Source organism: Pezoporus flaviventris, unplaced genomic scaffold (assembly GCF_033815535.1).
Source record: "Pezoporus flaviventris isolate CSIRO_AGI_PZ_B2104156 unplaced genomic scaffold, CSIRO_AGI_Pfla_v1 ptg000166l, whole genome shotgun sequence".
Classification (NCBI taxonomy): domain Eukaryota; kingdom Metazoa; phylum Chordata; class Aves; order Psittaciformes; family Psittacidae; genus Pezoporus; species Pezoporus flaviventris.
Genome location: NW_026892714.1, coordinates 381,625 through 402,181, shown reverse-complemented (window position 1 = coordinate 402,181; position 20,557 = coordinate 381,625). Strand labels below are relative to the sequence as shown.

The 20,557-nt window shown below is 39.0% G+C and overlaps 1 protein-coding gene across 1 annotated transcript in view; it reads right to left on the bottom strand.

Annotated features, from left to right (window-relative positions):
- Positions 1–2,024: 2,024 nt before the first annotated feature.
- The window catches only part of LOC133283352 (unconventional prefoldin RPB5 interactor-like), a 64,938-nt gene continuing 46,405 nt past the window's right edge, over positions 2,025–20,557 (bottom strand). Inside the window, exons 6-12 of the mRNA XM_061480043.1 lie at positions 13,515–13,603; positions 13,237–13,297; positions 10,512–10,687; positions 9,661–9,927; positions 8,952–9,094; positions 7,028–7,289; positions 2,025–2,707 (exon numbers count right to left, since the gene is read on the bottom strand). Of these exons, the coding sequence (XP_061336027.1) occupies positions 2,519–2,707; positions 7,028–7,289; positions 8,952–9,094; positions 9,661–9,927; positions 10,512–10,687; positions 13,237–13,297; positions 13,515–13,603 (1,187 nt within the window). The 3' untranslated portion in view covers positions 2,025–2,518. The remainder of the gene's footprint in view (positions 2,708–7,027; positions 7,290–8,951; positions 9,095–9,660; positions 9,928–10,511; positions 10,688–13,236; positions 13,298–13,514; positions 13,604–20,557) is intronic.

Genomic DNA, 20,557 nt, shown 5'->3' with positions numbered 1-20,557 from the left:
ATAATAGATGTGGCTTCTGTTACTCCATTACCTGTTGACACGGGAGTCACGGACAACGCAGAGACGATCAATGTGATCAAGCAATTGCCAAATTTATTACAAAGCCTTAACTCCTTATATACTATTTCTTACATGCACTTACAGTGATTTGGCATATTATGATTGGATACATGTCTTGAAGACCCTTAGTGACTAACATATAATTGGTTAAGCACAGGTGTGAGAACTTGACCTCGAAAGCTTGCCAACAGTCCACAGTTCTCATTAATTCAGTGAATTCCAGCTGCTTCTTGCTTGCTTCAGCTTCTTCAGGCCTCTCATGGCCTTGCTGTATCTTTCAGGATTATTCAGAGTTTATGTGCTAATTATGCATTCTCCCATGAGAACACTGTCTCCACAATTACCATATCAAGGATTACTCCTGCTCCTTCAGGAAGGACACAGCACCCTCCTCCTCACAAACCATTACCATAAAGCAGGGTAAACAACAAATAACACCTTATCATTAGCTGCATGGAGCAGTTCCCATTGATTTATGATACTAAATACACTGCAAGGCTGGAGCAGGTTGCGAGCCCCTTTTCTGCAAATGGAATTTCCACAAGAGCATTGTAAAAAACAAGGAGCTACTTTACCTGGGCTGGGTTTTGGGTGGAATCACGTCATGCAACACTAGGGACACACACAGTGTCACGGCAGCGGTACGTCATGCACCTCGCATCATTGCATCATCATGTCATTAAATGGTTTGGGTTGGAAGGAACCTTAAAGTTCATCTAGTTCCACCCCCTGCCGTGGGCAGGGACACCTTCCACTAGACCAAGTTGCTCCAAACCCTGTCCAACCTGGCCTTGAACACTGCCAAGGATGGGGCAGCCACAGCTTCTCTGGGCAACCTGTGCCAGTGCCTCACCACTCTCACAGAGAAGAACCACAGCAAAGAATTACAGTTCGCCTCATTTGTTGCGCAGCATTGAAGGACTTCTGCTGACAGACTAGTTTGTTTAGAAATTAGAACACTCAGAGTGATTTACAGGATTTGATTTAAAAGACATAGCGGGAGTTGGCAAAATTCACATATCATGGGGTTAATGTGGGTTAGAATGGAGCTATTTGTAATATGGAGGGGATGGCAAGAAGACAGAGAAGGAGCTGCTGCACAGGGACTCCTGTCTCAGTCGTGGAAGGATACACAAGGATCCACGAAAATGTACCCAAGTGCTGCAGTGCTGACGCATTTTGAAATAAAGTTGAAGCATTAAGACATTTTTCCTTAGTGCTGACTCCTTCTGGAAATTCCCAAGACAATTACAATGTTTTCTGAGTATACAAAAGAACTAGGAGATTTGTAATCAGTTTATTCTTCTCTCCTTAAGAGCATTCAATTTCTAAGCACATTATTTAGCAGCAGGCTAAAACACAATGGCAGAAGAGAATGGACTGCTTTTATGCCCATGTGGTAGTAAACACTTCAAGCTAAAAAAGCAAGTTCAAAATGAAAACCTCTCTGTGTTCTTTCTAAATTAGTAGTAAAGCAACAAAAACCACACAACTTTCACAGCATTTTCACTGAAAATTTAATTTTACAAAATACCCTTTTCCATCAAAGAAACTTCCCTGCAATGTACATGAACCCAGCATTTTATAGATAGAATCATAGAATAGTTAGGGTTGGAAAGGACCTTAAGATCATCTAGTTCCAAACCCCCTGCCATGGGCAGGGACACCTTACGCTAAATCATATCACCCAAGGCCTCGTCCAACCTGGCCTTGAACACTGCCAGGGATGGAGCATTCACAACCTCCCTGGGCAACCTATTCCAGTGCCTCACCACCCTAACAGGAAAGAATTTCCTTCTTATATCCAACCTAAACTTCCCCTGTTTAAGTTTTAACCCATTACCCCTTGTCCTGTCACTACAGTCTCTAATGAAGAGTCCCTCCCCAGCATCCCTATAGGCCCCCTTCAGATACTGGAAGGCTGCTATGAGGTCTCCACGCAGCCTTCTCTTCTCCAGGAGATATCAGAGAGGTTTGAAAGAAGAAAAAAACTTTCATCAGACACCTAGTTGCAAAACCTACGGCAATGTGAATACAATGCTAAAGAAAGTAATGCAATATAACCGATGAATCTATTTGAAATGTGAAAATTTTCCTTAAAATGGTCCATATGGTATGTAGAACATCACATCTGGCACTAAACTGCCGGTATTTATGTTTAAATATGAAAACAGTGTATGCAAGGAACAGTTTTTTGAAAAAGAAACCAAGTGCTGCTCTTGTAAGGCGAACATACACAAAGGTGGTGACAGCACACAGGGAAACCCACCGAGATGAAAACTCAAGTGTTCAAACACTGAACCTTTTTTTTTTTTTTTAAACTTACCAATAAATGTTTCAAGGATAACCGATGCCAAATTAACAAGAGGACACTCTTTTAGGGAGCAAGGTGTCACACATACAGGTCTACATAGTTTCAACAAATACGCCCAGATATCTCTGGTTGGCTGGGCAGGACCTATCTGGGCTGCTGCATCCTGGCAGCTTTGAATTTTGAAATCCTCTTTGGAGTTTCTTCTGATGCTTTGGAGAAGACTTCCTCTGATTTCTGCTCCAGAATGGTAGGCAGGACAGGGTGAGTAATGACTGGGTGGGGAATTAAGGAGGGAGACAAAGGTTCTTTTTCTATAACAGTTCCAGAAAATGCCTACAACAGAGGAGAACATTCAAAATGAGCTAATAAAATGCAAATGTGAAGCTATGCCCATAAAGGTCATTACCCGATATTAGCCTGATTAGGATTGTTATTTCTCTTAACCAAAAGTTAAGAAATATCTTTAAATCAATGACTGTTCCTTGCATAAGTAACCAAACTGTAATTAACCTCAAAATATAGCTTGTTCAAAGATGACTGAATGAAAGACAGCATCTTAAAAGTACTACTTCATCTCATTCCTACCACATAAATGATCTAAAAATTTGCTTCCTCACTGACACATGCTCAAGAAATAAAACAGCTGATGTAATATACAGTTTCATTTTGGATAAAGAATGCAGACTTTGCAAAGTTGAAGCATGTAATCATTTCCATCATACATCATATTTTATGACTTAATATCTTCTAATTGCATCAAGCTGACACATTGCATACAAATTGGCAAGCACGTGTTTTGTTTGTTCTTTCCTACTTACCAAATATGATCAAAAAATGGTGAAAGAAATTTATACTTAAGAGAAAGGCAAACTTGCTTCCAACTATTTCTCTCTATAAAAGGTCTAATAAAAACATTTAATGATTAAAAATTATAATTTATATGCAGTTGATTATAGGACTTAATCCTTTTTAACTTAGCTAAGAAATTATTCTTGTAAAATATTGGGAAAAAAACAGCTCAGAAATATTTTTCATAAACATATTTAAGAAGAAATCACCCTGCTATGTATTAAAAACAGGCAATTCAAAATGCCTAAGGGCAAGGGGAAGCAGTTTACATCCAAGGTTTGATCCTCAGACTGGGCACAAAGGAACATGCACCAGATTTATTAACTATGTTTAGTTCTGCTTTTTCATAACTCAGTTACCAAGAAAAACAAAGCAAAACAAGCCAGCCATTCTTTCCTTGCAGGACCTGCAAAAAAGCAGTGGGGTTTTGTTTTCTGCTCCAGTAGCCAAAGTTCGCCTAAAGCTGTGCCTGCACACAACAGCCTTGTTCTAACAACATGCTGATTTTCAAAAACAGGTAAGCAGAATCGTGTTCAAATCAGAAGCAAAAAGAAAAAAGTTAGTGTTTTGCAAACATTTCAAACACCCAGAAAACCAACCAAAAACACAGCAACGGCATTTAAGAAGGCATATCTAACTGGAGTGTCTTGCTCTCTCTCCTTCAGTTACTTAAAAACACATTATACTGTAGAGAATAATCATGCCATATTCAGAAAATGGACTGAGTGTACTTAGATATTTTATAAAAATATAGCAAATATATTCCAGAAAATCTACAACATGAAGTGATAACTCTACAGATGGACCTTTCACCACCAATCACATCCTGCCTGGATTCATCTGTAGCTGTTTGTATGAAAAGTGATAATAAACAATAGCTTTTATGAGGAATTAATTTACTGTAGAAAGTATTTTTTCTAAAAATAGGGTTTTCATTGAACTTGCCCATTTCATTGGAAAATACTGAAAACTGTTTCATCTAGTTTGAAAAAAAAATAGTGTAAGTTCTTACATAATAAAAATTAAGAATACTTAAGAATGCTCTGAATTTCAGAGCAGCAGCTATATTTAATTTTTGTACTCACCTGGCTCCTAAGCAACTGTACATTTTCCCTTATGTTGTACAGTCTCCTTCCTTTATGATGAAGCCCTGAACTTTCCAAACATGTGAAAATAGATTTGTTTGGCATCACTAATGGCCCTAGACTGGAATTGGATGAGCAAAGGTGCAGTGATTTCTTCCATAGGTCAATTCCTCTGCCTTTGGCAAGTCCAAATGATAACTCAGTTGACATTTGTGTCTATTAAAACTTAAAAACACCACCCGGAAAGATGCCAGGCAGCTGTGCAACACAGGTTGCAGACAATCAACTCTTCCCTGTCATCAACCATGAAGCACAGATTTCTCTTTTTTTCTTTTTTTTTTAAAAATCCTGCTATATATCCTGCAGGGGCACTTTCAGGATGACACAGTAGACATGACGCTGGTTTCAGTCACACCAGCAAGCGACTAATTTGTCAAATCTCAGGTCCTGGGGAAGCCCCTGCCTTGTCTCCTCCCCTCTGCCCCCAGGATGCCTATGACAGAACTTGTCATAATGTCATAGAATCATAGAATAGAATAGTTAGGGTTGGAAAGGACCTTAAGATCATTAAGTTCCAAACCCCCTGCATGGGCAGGGACACCTCACACTAAACCATATCACCCAAAGCCTCGTCCAACCAGGTCTTGAACACTGCCAGGGATGGAGCATTCACAACTTCCCTGGGCAACATATTCCAGTGCCCAACCACCCTAACATGAAAGAATTTCTTCCTTACATCCAATCTAAACTTCCCCGTTTAAGTTTTAAACCATTAACCCTTGTCCTATCACTACAGTCCGTAATGAAGAGTCCCTCTCCAGCATCCCTATAGGCCCCCTTCAGATACAGAAAGGCTGCTATGAGGTCTCCACACAGCCTTCTCTTCTCCAGGCTGAACAGCCCCAACTTTCTCAGCCTATCTTCATATGGGAGGTGCTCCAGTCCCCTGATCATCCTCGTGGCCCTCCTCTGGACTTGTTCCAACAGTTCCATGTCCTTTTTATGTTGAGGACACAAAGAACTGCACACAATACACCAGGTGAGGACTCACAAGAGCAGAGTAGAGGGGTAGGATCACCTCCTGCGACCTGCTGGTCACACTCTTTTTGATGCAGCCCAGGATATGGTTGGCTTTCTGGGCTGCAAGCGCACACTGCCTGCTCATGTTCATTTTCTCATCGACCAGCACTCCCAAGTCCTTCTCCGCAGGGCTGCTCTGAATCTCTTCTTTGCCCAACCTGTAGCTGTGCCTGGGATTGCCCTGACCCAGGTGTAGGACCTTGCACTTGGCATGGTTAAACTTCATGAGGTTGGCATCAGCCCACCTCACAAGCATGTCCAAGTTCCTCTGGATGGCATTCCTTCCCTCCAGCATATCAACCGAACCACACAGCTTGGTGTCATCAGCAAACTTGCTGAGGGCATGCTCAATCCCACTGTCCATGTCAGCGATGAAGATGTTAAACAAGACCGGTCCCAACACCAATCCCTGAGGGACACCACTCGTTACTGGTCTCCAGCCAGACATTGAGCCATTCACCAAAACTCTGCGTGTGGCCATCCAGCCAGTTCTTTATCCACCAAGTGGTCCATCCATCAAATTGATGCCTCTCCAATTTAGAGACAAGGATGTCCTGCAGGACAGTGTCAAACGCTCTGCACAAGTTCAGGTACATGATGTCAACTGCTCTACCCCTGTCCATCAGTTCTGTAGCCACATCATAGAAGGCCACCAAATTGGTCAGGCAGGATTTCCCCTTAGTGAAGCCATGCTGGCTGTCACCAAGCACCCTGCTGATTTTCATGTTCCTTAGCATGCCTTCCAGGAGAATCTGCTCCAAGATTTTGCCAGGCACAGAGGTGAGACTGACTGGTCTGTAATTCCCTGGGTCATCCATTTTCCCCTTCTTGAAAATGGGGGTTATATTTCCCTTTTTCCAGTCGTCAGGAACTTTACCTGACTGCCATGATTTTTCAAATATGATGGCCAGCAGCTTAGCAACTTCATTTGCCAGCTCCTTCAGGACCCGCGGATGGATTTCATCAGGACCCATGGACTTGTGCACGTTCAGATTTTTAAGATGGTCTCGAACCAGTTCCTCTCCTACAGTGGGCCTAAGGTCTTCATTCTCACAGTCCCTGTGTCTGCCTTCCAAGACTTGGGTGGTGTGGTCAGAGCCTTTGCCAGAGATGACCGAGGCAAAGAAGTCATTCAGAACCTCAGCGTTCTCCAAATCCTGTGTAGCCAGTTCTCCTGAGAGCTTCCTGAGGGGGCCTACGTTCTCCCTAGTCTGTTTTTTATTTGCTATGTACCTGTAGAATCCCTTCTTGTTATCCTTAACATCCCTAGCCAAGTTTAACTCTAACTGGCCCTTAGCTTTCCTAACCTGGTCCCAAGCTTCCTGGAAAACATCCCTGTACTCTTCCCAGGCCGTCTGTCCTTGCTTCCACTTTTTATAAGCCTCTTTTTTCATTTCAATTTTCCTCAGGAGCTCCTTATCCATCCATGGAGATCTCCTGGCCCTCCTGCTGCACTTCCTTCTGGTTGGGATGCAACACTCCTGAGCTTGTAGCAGGTGATCCTTGTCCTCCTGAAGCAAACTAGGTAGGAGTTAGAAAATTATTTTAAAGAAAACAAACTGATGGTATAGGCAACTAAAGTCATTAGTTTTCTTGTTTTAATCCCTGCCAACAATCAATAATTGATTAAAAACTGTACCTTAGTTGTCCCTGAAAAGTGTGGAAGCTTTTTCGGTTGCTGCTGCTGCCCCTCCGGCTCCTCCTCCTCCTCCAGTATGCTTTCACTCTTGTCACTCTGAGTGGCTTCATCACGGCTAATACTCCTCTGAACTCCTCGTCTATCATCAAACTCAGCAGCACTGTTATCACCGGTATTGCTACAAACACTGTTCTCTCTGCTTCGAGACTTCAAAATTGATTTACGAGGGACATATTCTCCATTCACAACATCAACAAAGATTCTATAAATGAAATTGTTAATTTTAATAAATTATTTCAGAATCAGATGACAAATTTACAGTGATCTTGCTTTGTCTTTTGTACAAATTAATTATTATGTGCTTTTCTAACTTTTTTTGCTGCAGAATTACAATACTGTATCTTCAGAGGCATTTTATTTACCAATGTACAAGAATCAGTTCTGTAGAGCAAACACTGTTATGCCCTTTTTATTCAAGCATTAAGTTGATATACTCTTCTAGCAGAAAAAGTATATCTTTTTGAAAAGTGTTAGAAAACAGAATAGTGTAAGTTTCCAAAGTTAGAAAGAAGGTAAACTAGACAATTGTCAGAGTTGTTTCAGTGAAGCGAAACAGAAGATCACAATGATGGAAGGCTCTCTAGAATTAAGTCTTTGTCAAGTGTAGAATATAAAAACAAATACTTGAAACATTCACTGCACATGGAAAGGATGAATCTTGTTCCTGACAAGTGCCATAATCTCCTGCTTTCAGTCAAAAAAAAAAAAAAAAAGAGGGGGAAAAAATCAGCTTTTAAGATCAGATCATCATGGAGACTCTTTTCAAGTATTATCAATCAGATTGTAAACTGGTAAAGAACCCTCTTCCTACAGTTTGTACTCCATCTCCATGAGTTAAAGAAGTCAAGGGTGGGTGGAGGAGAAAAAGTCATGTTAGAGGACAGCGCCAACTTTATCAAACTCATGAAGGAGGAGCCCAATGACTGGATGAGTTTTAAGGGTATTACTTGTTTCTTAACAGCTTTATTCATCAGGCACTCCTGGGAACACCTGCATCTCTCTACAGAAGATGGGGTTCCTTTACAGAGCTCTGTGAGAACACCATGGAAGAATCCTTTACCTCATCTTCAGTCCCAGAGGATGTAATTACAGGATGGGTTTTAACTTTTCCCGCTTTGTGACACATTTTTTAAGATATTTAGGTGCCTGAATATACCGACATAAAAATGCAGTGTGATTTTCAGAAGCACTTAATTAACCAATATAATAGGTGTCTGTGTTCATCTTTACAAACCTAAATACTTAGTTTAACTCTCCCATCACCTTAGTTTTGTGTTTATAGAGTCCTCTATGCCCAAAAGCATTTTTCAAGCTCTCTGACTGTGAGTGTTCTACAGGTGAGCACTTATTTTTACAAAGAATAGAGAGAGTGACTAAAGTCAGGGAGAACAAATGCAAGACAAACTATGCCAACAGAGACCTGAGGATATTCTGAAGATACTGGAAGGAAGAGACAAAACCCAGCAATTAGTAAATCTTGGTAAAGAAGGAGTATTACAAAGGATAGATCTGGTCAGTTATGTTTGAAAACAAACACAGAAGCAAAAGACATGGAATTAACCAGAACATATAACATCACTGCTGTATCCCTTTATCCAGATGACATGTACTGGCAAATTTACCTCAATTTCAGAAGGTCTGAAAAAGTAGATGAATGATGAATTGCTAGTTGGAAAAGGAAATTTTAAGCTTAGAAATGTTTTGTGGATATGAAAGCGTGGCACCATGCAGAAGCCACAAACTTTCATTTTTAAGTAGTAAACTCATTTCCAGATATTTCTTTCAGGAAATAGTAGGCTCTGGTTCGTACTATAGGTGAACAGAAATGAAAATAGAAGGGCTGCTGAGGGGAAATCTCACACACCGGTAAATGTCTGCTGGGGTTTTGATGTTAGGCAGCTCTGGAGTTGCATGGCCATTGCCGCTGCTGTTCTTCCTTTTACGCTTGGCCTCTTCTTTCTTTTCACTGAATTTCAAAGTAGTATTTTTTCCTGTGTTTATTCTTACCTGAAAATTGAACACAAATGATGGTCTTGACCATCACAAATGATCAACAACCAGGCTGCAAACTGACTTTTGACATTCTCCTATCCAAGCAGTTGAGAATTACGAAGCATAGACAAGTTAAACGTATGAATGGTAACATTCACAGTGCGAGTTTTTTATTCTTTATCACTTGCATTAGGCTGAGGCATTTCTTTGCACTAATATGCACAGACTTTGCATATAATATATGAAAATCTGCTTATTCTAACTCTGCTCAACAGCTGAGCTGTTCAACAGTTAATTTCGAGTCCAGTAAAAAGTAATTTTAAAAACTCCTAGACAGGATACTACCTTTTGAAACAGCCAGAAGCCAGGACAACAAAGTATACATTTGAAGACCATTTTTTTAATACCGTATTTGAAACTGCAGATTTAAACAGTGGGTTTCAAACCCTTGAAAAAAAACCCAACATGTCACCTATAATTATTATTCTACATTATCTACATTATCTAAAATTTTCTATCTTAGATATGGTATATATGTTTTATCCAATCTCTTAAGAAGATAAAAATAATAAAGTACAAACCCTTTTAGGTTCAACAGTGTGAGAGAAAAAAATAGTTGGAACAGAGTTATCTCCAACATCTATGTCATCTTTATCATCACTGTGATAATAAGTAGAGCCATTAAATTGGCCACCAAACAAGTCTGAATTTGTTACTTCTTTATGGAAGTCGTCCTGAGTAATACAGTCTTCTGCTCTATACATCCCATTCAGATCTGTCCTCTTATCTTCTTTCTCTTCAGAGGAGCTTGTATCTTCTCCATTTGTCTCAACTGTATTAGGCATCCTATGAAATGAAAAATATCCAAGTGAACTGAGGCAATTCATACTCGAGAGACACAGATATAAAATAATGAACAAGCCTGTACGTAACTTTCTTTAGCCAGTTACTGTATTTTTAGCCAGATGGTGAAACCTTTTCTATACTCTATAAGAACGACTATGTCCTTCCCATGTCAACTGGAAATACCAAAACTGTGACATTCTGGCTAATGATATATGTATTGCTTTAGGATCAGAACAGATCTCAGGATACCATTAAATACTAAACGTGCTAACTCCTACATTGCAAACAATGGATTTTTCTAGCCTGTGGGAAATGGATTTTACTTCCCCCTTTTTTATAATCCTAAAGGAAAAATACTATACTGCTGGACTGCCATGGTTGTACAACAGAGGCAGGTTTTAGCACCTTTGGCCTTGCAGTGCATGTTTTATTCATGTTCCACCTTTCTTCCACCTATTATAATTTTAACTGCATCAGCCTAGTCAGCTATTTGCACTCACGGCAAGATCCTTTGTGTACAAACAGAATCACATGCATGTAGTCTTCTGAGCTCCAAACATGACACTGCTACTGCAGCACTGTATCTGTCGGGTTCACCAAGAAGCTCTTGTCTCTCAAGCTCTTCCAAGTGGGCCCACAGTTCCTCCTCTGACTGAAAATGGCCCATGGATTTTGTATCACTTCCATTCATTGGAATATCCACCTCAAAAACATTTGATAATTTTGGCTTTGAGTGAGGTTTGTGAGCAGTTCCATATTTTCCTGTGTAACAACAACAACAACAACAAAAAAAATGCAATTACTAAAGCAATTGACAAAAAAATACAAACCAAAACCAAAAAAGAAACAAACAAAAAAACCTAACAAAAACTATTGGGGTGTGGGGAAAACCCACAAGGGATTTAAAGGATATGGGCAGAACATTTTCCATTTCAAATTATTGTTTAACTGTTTAAGTGAAACTGTCAATGAACCAGAACACCAGCACAGGATAATACTCTAATAGTCTCTGGATAATATTTTCTCTGCATGCATATTACTTTCTAAGTGCTGTCTTTTATTTAGCTTTTGCTGAATTAATGTCTGACTGATTCGGTGATCTTTACAGTTAACCCATCAAACCAGTTAAGAAGATTAAATCAAAAGTTACCAGCCTACTTAGATTTACTGGTTTACTTGGCACATCAGCGAGCTAAAAATTACGTATTGCGCACACTGTATTAGCTTCTAATTTAGGAAGGTCATTTGAACACCAAAGAAATACTGAATTGTTTATTGATTTCTTGATTATTCAGTGTTGTGGTTACTTCCTTATGTTCCTGTATCTTGCTGTGTTTTGATTTTTTTTCCACTTGAAAGTTTAATAAATCAAAATTTGGTTTTGGTTTTAATCCAAAACAGAGCAATCTTAAGCCACACAAAGGTCAAGGCTGTGATCTAGAAATCTTGCTTGTCAAATACTTAATCTGTTAAATTCTAATTGCAGGAATGTTTCCTTATTCAAATAATTAACTTTAATTTTGAATATTTGTATAATGTGTGTGTGTGTGTGTAAATACATACACATATGTATGCATGCATATGTACCAGGACTCATCTCTATGACACAGGAATCAAAAGCAGTTGTGAGGCAAAACTTACAGTTTCACTCATGTATGAATCTGAAGGATTTGATCCTGATCAATGCTTTTTATGGAACATGCCTATGTAGTGATAGGTATTAAATAAGACAGGATGCTTTTCCCAAAGCATTTTCCTGCCCAAGTTTGACTTTATATTGCTGTGCGGTCTTACATTTCTTACACTACTAATGAACTAACTTTTCTGAAGAATCTTTTTGTGACATTGTTGAACAACTAGTCTATTATGAGACCTCACCTGGAGTACTGTGTGCAGTTCTGGTGTCCTCAACATAAAAGGACATGGAACTGTTGGAACAAGTCCAGAGGAGGGCCACAAGGATGATCAGGGGACTGGAGCACCTCCCATATGAAGACAGGCTGAGAAAGTTGGGGCTGTTCATCCTGGAGAAGAGAAGGCTGCGTGGAGAACTCATAGCAGCCTTACAGTATCTGAAGGGGGCCTACAAGGATTCTGGAAAGGGACTCTTCATTAGGGACTGTAGTGATAGGACAAGGGGTAATGGGTTAAAACTTAAACCGGGGAAGTTTAGATTGGATGTAAGGAAGAAATTCTTTACTGTAAGGGTGGTGAGGCACTGTAATGGGTTGCCCAAGGAAGTTGTGAGTGCTCCATCCCTGGCAGTGTTCAAGGCCAGGTTGGATAGAGCCTTGTGTGGCATGGTTTAGTGTGAGGTGCCCCTGCCCATGGCAGGGGGGTTGGAACTTAATGATCTTAAGGTCCTTTCCAACCCTAACTATTCTATGATTAAAAAGAAAACAGGTGACTGAAAGTAATGTTGGAATGCGTCCCCCCCTACTCTTCCACCGGATAGCATTTTTCATCATCTCACTAAGAAAAGGTTGAATATTTTTCATATAAATATATATATATATATAAAAATATTTAATATAAATTGAGGTAAGCCAAGCAATCAGAGCAGCTTGTGAGGATTTCATTTGGTATAATTACAAAATTAATAAATAAAATTTGGAAGGATTAGTTGACAATCTGTTTCAATTTGATTTTCAGATTACGTCCTCCCAATTTCTTTCTGCTACACTTCAGTGTTAACCATTGACTTGACTACCAAGGTATGCACGTGGCTTCCTGAACATCAGCAAGTGCTTTAACAAACCAGTTGTTTTCTCTCCTCATTCTAACAAAACTTCTGTCCGTTATGAAACCACATCAGATCTCGAAGACAACAGAGGATAACCACTTGCTGCTCCAATATCCACTGTGCTCACTCACTGCCACTACAAAGCACCGCCATTAACTTCATACACTAACAAAAAAAAAGGGAAATATTAAAATCCAGAAAAATGAAGTCAGCAATAAACTAATGAGATGCTCAGGATACTTGTCCCTGTCTTCCACAGAGATACAGACCATTTCCATGTGAACAAAACCAATTCCTATGCTGATGAAGCCCAGGGTGCCTCAAAATATTCGCTAAATTGTTGTTTTAGTTACTTCTCTTTCAATCTCAGTACAGATTGGTGCTGATAGAGAGTGCACATAATTCCCACTTCAGATGAATAATTTTTAAATTGAATAAAGCAATTTTTTAAATGTAAAGGATACAGTGAAATGATTTGGTCAATCCCACATAAGGAGTGTTAATCCTAGAAAAGAAATATTTTGCTTACAATTAAATTAAGACATGTGTTTATTAATAAATCATTTACCTTTTGTTTCAATACTATTATCTTCAATTTCTTCTCTTATGTCAACAAAATCACCTGCAGACTAATTATAAAGATGGAAAGTTAGGATTATTAAATGAACTGGTTTATGCTTATTAACAGCCTAGATATTTTTAAAATAATACATAGCAGCAAATGCAGTGATATGCAAGACAGGAATTACTACATTATTTATACCCTTTTATCAATCTGAATATACATAATTTTCCAGATTTTTACAAATATTACAGAATTGGGATGAAACAAAACAATTCACTTACATCACTCATTTTCTGCAGATCCGTGAATTCAGCTCGTGATTCAAAATTCTTCATGACTTTTTGCAAATCATCCAACACTTTTCTTACATCTGAAAAAGAAAATCACAATTGCTCTGCAAAACATGACATATGTACCCACAGCATTAACATTTTAACTGAAGTAATTTCATGCTGAAAATATGATTTATAATCCAGCTTTAAGGAAAATAAAAAGCTAAAAGTTCTCCTCATTCTATTTTGTTTTTTCCTTTTAAATGTACTGCTTTAAAACATGTTCTCTCACAATTTATCAGTGATGTACATATAGTGCATGTTACTTTGCAACTATTAAAATTTAGGACTACTGCTGTTTTTCTCAACACAGGGCATGTAACTAGGTTCCAGATGTTGCACGGTATTATCAAATTCCTATACAGCAATAGCTTAGTTTGTGTTATCATACATAAAGCAATATTTCACAGCAGTTTGCATAGATAATTTTAGTCCAGCTGGACAACAAGTGAATGGATAATGCATATAAAAAAAATTTGTCTGTTTCTTTCTTGGATATATTTCTGAGTTAGACTGAGATGTATTGAAAAATGCAGTTAGCTCCTAAGAGATATTGTTTCCTACGTTCTAATGAATCAAAAGCAGAGGTTCACCATGAAAAATAGAGGTATATCTCACACACAAATTCTCTCTTCTAGGAAACTATGTTGTATTTAGTTAAATCTCTAAAATTTCAATATTAAGTTTAAAATAGCTCATTATCTTTTTTTTTTAAATTAGACACAAGTGCAACAAGTTCAGGTTATTGATACAGAGTGGTAAAAAGTATCTCAGATACCTTCTGACCACGCTGGTTTTGAACACATATTTCTTACCAGTAGCAGTAAGTAAAGTAAGCTTTATTTCACTCTATTAAACAGAATATTGCTTGGGTCACATGCCAATAAAAGGAGAAAAATAGTGACACAACAGCCCCCACCCCCAAGACCTTCTCAGATTTCCTACTGTTTTATAGCAGGCACTCAGTAAGCAGATCAGAAGAGGTTTGAGGAGAGAAAGAGTAAAATCCCTTTTGCGATGACAGAAATGCCAAGTCTGTCAAAGGTCTAAGCAGCCAAAATATTTTTAAAAGAATGAAAAGTATGTAAGGGTGGCTGAAATTATGTATGACTGTGTTAATACGTTCCAAAATAGTGGCATATTTCCACTGAGCCATCTTTTAGAACATGCACTGCTATTTTAAATAAAAACAGCCACTTATGCTCTAGCCATGAATGGGTTACAAAAAAAGACTGCATTAACAAAATGGAAATTACAGTGTAAACAGTTCATAAAATCTCACAGCCCTGATGTTGCTCTAGATCATTAAATTTCTGCAACAATTAGACCTTTTCTCACAGCATCAAATTGGACTGGTTGCCATGGCAAATCTGAACCCTTAAGTCACATATCTTTGATTGCACAAAGGTCAGACTCAGACAGCCTAATAACTCAAGGATCTGTTTGACAGATTTCATCCGAGCATGGTCACGTAACAGCATAAAACTATGTCAACAGTTGTTAAAAGCATGGGGTCAGGGAAAAGGTTAAGGTTATGGAATGTTTTTGCTTCAGAAAACTCAGTCAGATAATGTGTCTAACCATCTTTAGATCTGAAGAACATTATTTTAGGTAGGAGGTCAAATCAATAACTTTTTTCAAGAAAACTGGAAAATATTAAAAATGGAAGCTAGGTAAGCTAAGTACATTTTTAAAACTGCCGACATATAAATACCATGAAACTAAAGTTGAAGCCTTGGCTTGTCAATGTGCTCACAATTGATTGTTCACTGATGTTTCCATCAGGAAGAGCTGTTACTTCTAAGGAAATTCATCACTGTCGTGGTTTAAACCCTAGCCAGACAGCTTGCTCACTCACTCCCAGTGAGTGTTGCCAGGCTGATAGCAATCGAGGCCCCCCCCCCCCGGGCCTCTCCCCTTCCCCGCTCCCGGAGGAACAGGGAGGAGGATCGAAAGAGTGCAACTCCCACAGGTTGAGACAAGAATAGGCCAGCAACCAATGGATAACACAAATCACCACCGCTACCATCAACGACAACAATGATAAAAGAAAATAACAAGGGAAGAGAATACAATACCACTGGCCAAGAAACGAGTCCAACCCAGAAGCCCCTGTCCTTCCAGGTAACTCCCAGTTACCCCCCCCCCCCCCCCAGGCATGACGTGCTGTGGTACGGAATACCTCTTTGGCTAGTCTGGGTCAGGTGTTCCCCTCCTCCCTGGCAGAGCATGAGCCTCACAAAGTCCTTGGTCAGGGTAAACATCACTTAGCAACAACCGAAAACATCGGTATCACCAGCACTGTTCCCAGGCTGGAAGTCAAAACACAGCACTGCACCAGCTACCAAGAAGGAGAAAAATGACTGCTACTGCTGAACCCAGGACAGTCACAAAGCAAGTATTACTTTAAACACAAAATTGTTCAATTTTCAGCCAGGTATGTGAGTGTTCAAGTATGAAAAAGCCATTCCAAACAGCTAAGCTCCCTCATCCATTTCTCTAAGTTGAATACCCAAGACTGTGTCATGAAATGGGTTCTGCATATGTTATCCTCATAGGGCTCATTTCAGTAGTTCAGTTCTCTAGAGCAGCTCGCAAAACAGTTGAATTCAGAGAGCTGCTGGTCACCCCAAGAACAGGGACCAGCAGGAAAAGAATGGGCTCTACACAAACATGTCCCACGAGAAAAAGCAGGACTGCCTGAAAAGCCAATGTTTTCTATTCAGTATGCATCATCTCACAAGACCAGGCCCTAAATCACTAGAACAAAGCCTTCTACTTATTTCATGAGATATTTGCACAATCAAAATGTTAACTTCTGAAACAAATCCCTAGATTTGGAAGGAAAACATCAAATCTCCTCACTCGTCCTTAGCTCACTAGTAACAAACTTTGAGTGGCATGCCATTACAAACCAGCATTAAAAACACTTGGGAGAAAAATTTCAAATGCCAGTAACCAAAATAAAACTGTTTCTCATGCCCTAGTATTTTTATTTTGCCATCAGATCTGACAGTAATACATCAGTAAAAAATATAGTATCATTTACCCATTCCTAATCCTTTAATAAAGGGATTATTTTAGGGCTATTATATTTATATGTCTTTTCTTTCAGTTTTTACTAAATCTGTCTGATCTCTACAATAGCACAAAAGACTCTACATCTCTATATTAACAATATTCCAAATGGTTTTAAATCTTAAAAACTATGCTGACAGCAAATAAATACTGCCAAGTGCAAATGGACAGTGAGAAATAAAAGGATATTTTTTCAAGATTGGGAAAACAAAATCACGTTTTCTTATCCCTCAACTGTTTATAGCATTTCACAGAAATTTATGGAAAAAATATCGAAAATTGTATAGGAGGCAGTATAAACAAGAAGACTAGTTATGCATGTATCAAAATGTACAATCAAGGGCTATTCTGTAGTGTTGTGGATTAAGCCCAGCCGGTAACTCAGAACCATGCACCTGCTTGCTCACTCCTCCTCCCCCCCCCCCCCCCCCCTTCCTCTTCCCTCTCCCAGAGGGACGGGGAGGAGAATTGAAAGAATGCAACTCCCACGGATTGAGATAAGAACAGTCCAGGAAGATATAACACAAAACCACTACTGCCACCACCAATAATAATAATGACAAGAATACAGACAAAGAGAATACAACTGCTCACCACCTGCCAACTGATACCCAGCCCAATCCGAACAGTGATCTAGCCCTTCCAGGTAACTGCCCTCAGTTTATATACTGGGCATGACGTGCTGTGGTATGGAATACCCCTTTGGCTAGTTTGGGTCAGGTGTCCTGTCTCTGTTTCCTCATGGCTTCCCCTCCTCCCTGGCAGAGCATGAAACTCAAAAAGTCCTTGGTCAGAGTAAACATTACTTAGCAACAACTAAAAACGTTGGTGTTATCAGCGTTGTTCCCAGGCTGAAAGTCAAAAATACAGCACTGCACCAGCTACTAAGAAGGAGAAAAATGACTGCTACTGCTGAACCCAGGATATGTAGCTAACAAACAGCATGAAGAAAAAGTAATCTTAAAAGCCAGTAGAGACAGGGATTACAATTTAAGGATACTGCGTGAATATAGATTACGGATTCAGCTTCACTTAAGCCCAAGAAAGACAGTTGTTAAAATTGGCAGGTTATGGTATGAAGAGACTCCTATGCTTGCAGATAACAACTGGACAGGTTGGTAATTACTTAAAACCAGAACGGAAAAAAAGACAAATTAACCATTTGATTCATTAAGAAGAAGTTGCAGATCTTTTGTCTGTAAATTTGAACACAAACGGTGAAACTACTCGCAGAAGAAACATGGGGTGAACCAGACACAGTGTCGTAGGAGTTAAGGAAACATATACATTGCAACTTAGTTTGGGTAACAATTCCTTTTAGCAGTGCTTATACATGGGAAGGAAGGTACATATGCTATCTTCTATTGGAACAGGCTGAACAAAGCAACATACAGTTACCTGTAATTTTCCCCAAAAGTTAATCAAGGAGATAAGTAAACCATTTAGCTCATGTTGCAAGCCAAAAAGCTGAATTTTCAGGTCAATACAAAAGTGAGCAAGAACTGCCTTTTTGAACAAAAGTCTTCTAAATACAAAAAAAAAAAACAACATCCCGGTGGAGTGTCTGTATGACAAAATTAAGACTGGAATTTGAAACATACTGCTAAAAATCCTTTGAAATTTCATTCCTGTTACTGTGTTCAAACATTTTGTTACAATGGACAAGTGAAATACACTGATGCCATAATAACTGTACTTTTAGCACACGGTAGAAAGCTCTTCTGGATGGGCAACTACCCTTTATTGCAATTTTGCAAACCTACTTTAAGAACTACCCAGCTCACAGACATAAGTACATTGGAGATATTGCTTTCTATATCCCCTCATCCAAATTAAATAATGAATCCTTTCAATAGCAATTTATAAATATAAATATAAATATAAAAGTTTCACTTTTACCTTAAAGTTGTCATAAAAACCAAATTAATTTGCAAAAGAAGAAGGTCATAAACGCCTGAAAAGGAAACACAGCTTTGCTAAGACTTAAGAATTGCGGGAAAGAGGGCACAATTAAAGTCTTATACTAATAATATTAATAGACTTACAATCTTTGTTCAACTCAAAACTAATACAAATGCAAATTTTCAGGAGGGAAGACTTACTACATAAATTAGTTTCAACAGAGGATCTGTAAGACCTTGCACCTACTGGTCCTATATATTCTGAAGGAACTAAAAGATTTTGTGAAGAAGTAAGCTGATTTTCTATTTTAAAATTCTTTTTTTGAATCATTAAAGCAATACAAGAAGAAGATGTCCCACACAATACTCTGAAGGAGGCAAAGAGATTCTCTCTACCATGGGATCAGCAAAGTCACACTCCAAGAAACTTTTTAAAGTATTAACTAACTTAATGGATCTAGCTAGCTCCTTCCTCAGCATTGCTTCTCTCTATTTATGATACTTAAAAGATCACCAGTACTGCAGCATATAAAAAGCCTCATACACCTTCAGTTACTGATTTTCACAACATACAAGTATGGTGGAGCATCCTGCTATTCCTATTTTACAGACAGGAACATAGAATGAGGGAAAACTTAACTGCAAAATATTTTAGTTGAATAACTATTTTCAAAAGTATTTTCTCAGCATTCTTACTTTTTTCTTTAACTCTCCTTTTGCCTGTGAACTTTAGTATTTGATTATGAAGACAGGCTGAGGAAGTTGGGGCTGTTCAGCCTGGAGAAGAGAAGGCTGCGTGGAGACCTCATAGCAGCCTTCCAGTATCTGAAGGGGGCCTATAGGGATGCTGGAGAGGGACTCTTCATTAGAGACTGTAGTGACATGACAAGGGGTAATGGGTTAAAACTTAAACAGGGGAAGTTTAGGTTGGATATAAGAAGGAAATTCTTTCCTGTTAGGGTGGTGAGGCACTGGAATAGGTTGCCCAGGGAGGTTGTGAATGCTCCAAGCCAGGTTGGACGAGGCCTTGGGTGATATGATTTAGCGTAAGGTGTCCCTGCCCACGGCAGGGAGGTTGGAACTAGATGATCTTAAGGTCCTTACCAACCCTAACGATTCTATGATTCTATGATTCTATAAGTACTTCTCTGGTCTAGAGGCTGATGCTAAAATGTCTTAAGTACATCCATAGCTACTCCCCATACAGTTTTCTGGATAGGGTATGCAGTTGTAAACGTTTCAGATTGCATTTATGATAACGATAGGCCTTTCAGATAAGGATGTGTGAAAACATATTAATAAACACAAAATGACTACAAAATGCACTAAGTAGACAAAATTAATTTGTAGGTGTACTGAGAAAATAAAACCTCCTTAGTGATTCAGACTTCTACAAACAAGTTCAGATCCTTCCTTCCCCTCAGCACATGCAGAAGAGGGAATTATGTATGAAGCAGTCAAAGCAAAACACAACTACCACCACGCATATGAGATTACTCTCATCCTAATTTGAACAGATTCAGTATTGTATGCTTTGTTCCCCTGCTGGTATTTCACAGTGCATCAACTACAATTACTTAAAAATATATTACTTGCAGTAAATAGTTCAGAAAGAAAATTATGCATTTTGGAAAAGACTACTCCAGCAAATGCCCGTTCTTTCCAAAAAGAAGCACAGAGAAACAGCTCAGACACTTGGGGTATTTCAAAAGCAGTAGACTTTAAATCAAACAACAACCTACGTTTCAAAAGTGCAGTCATGTCTATTAGTTAAGGTGCTTCTAAGAAATACTTTAAGATTCTCCCCTGAAAAATGCTCTGCATTTGCATTTCCTACTGGATAAAATACCATTCCCCAAAAATATTCGATGGCTTGAGAAGTGCCCACCCCAACTTCAGAAGACACAGCTCCTACCACGTGCAATCAGGGTACTCCTCCCCTGACACAAATCCTCCGTAAGTGTCATGGTTTAAGCACAGTCAGTAACTCAGAACCATGCAGCCGCTGGCTCA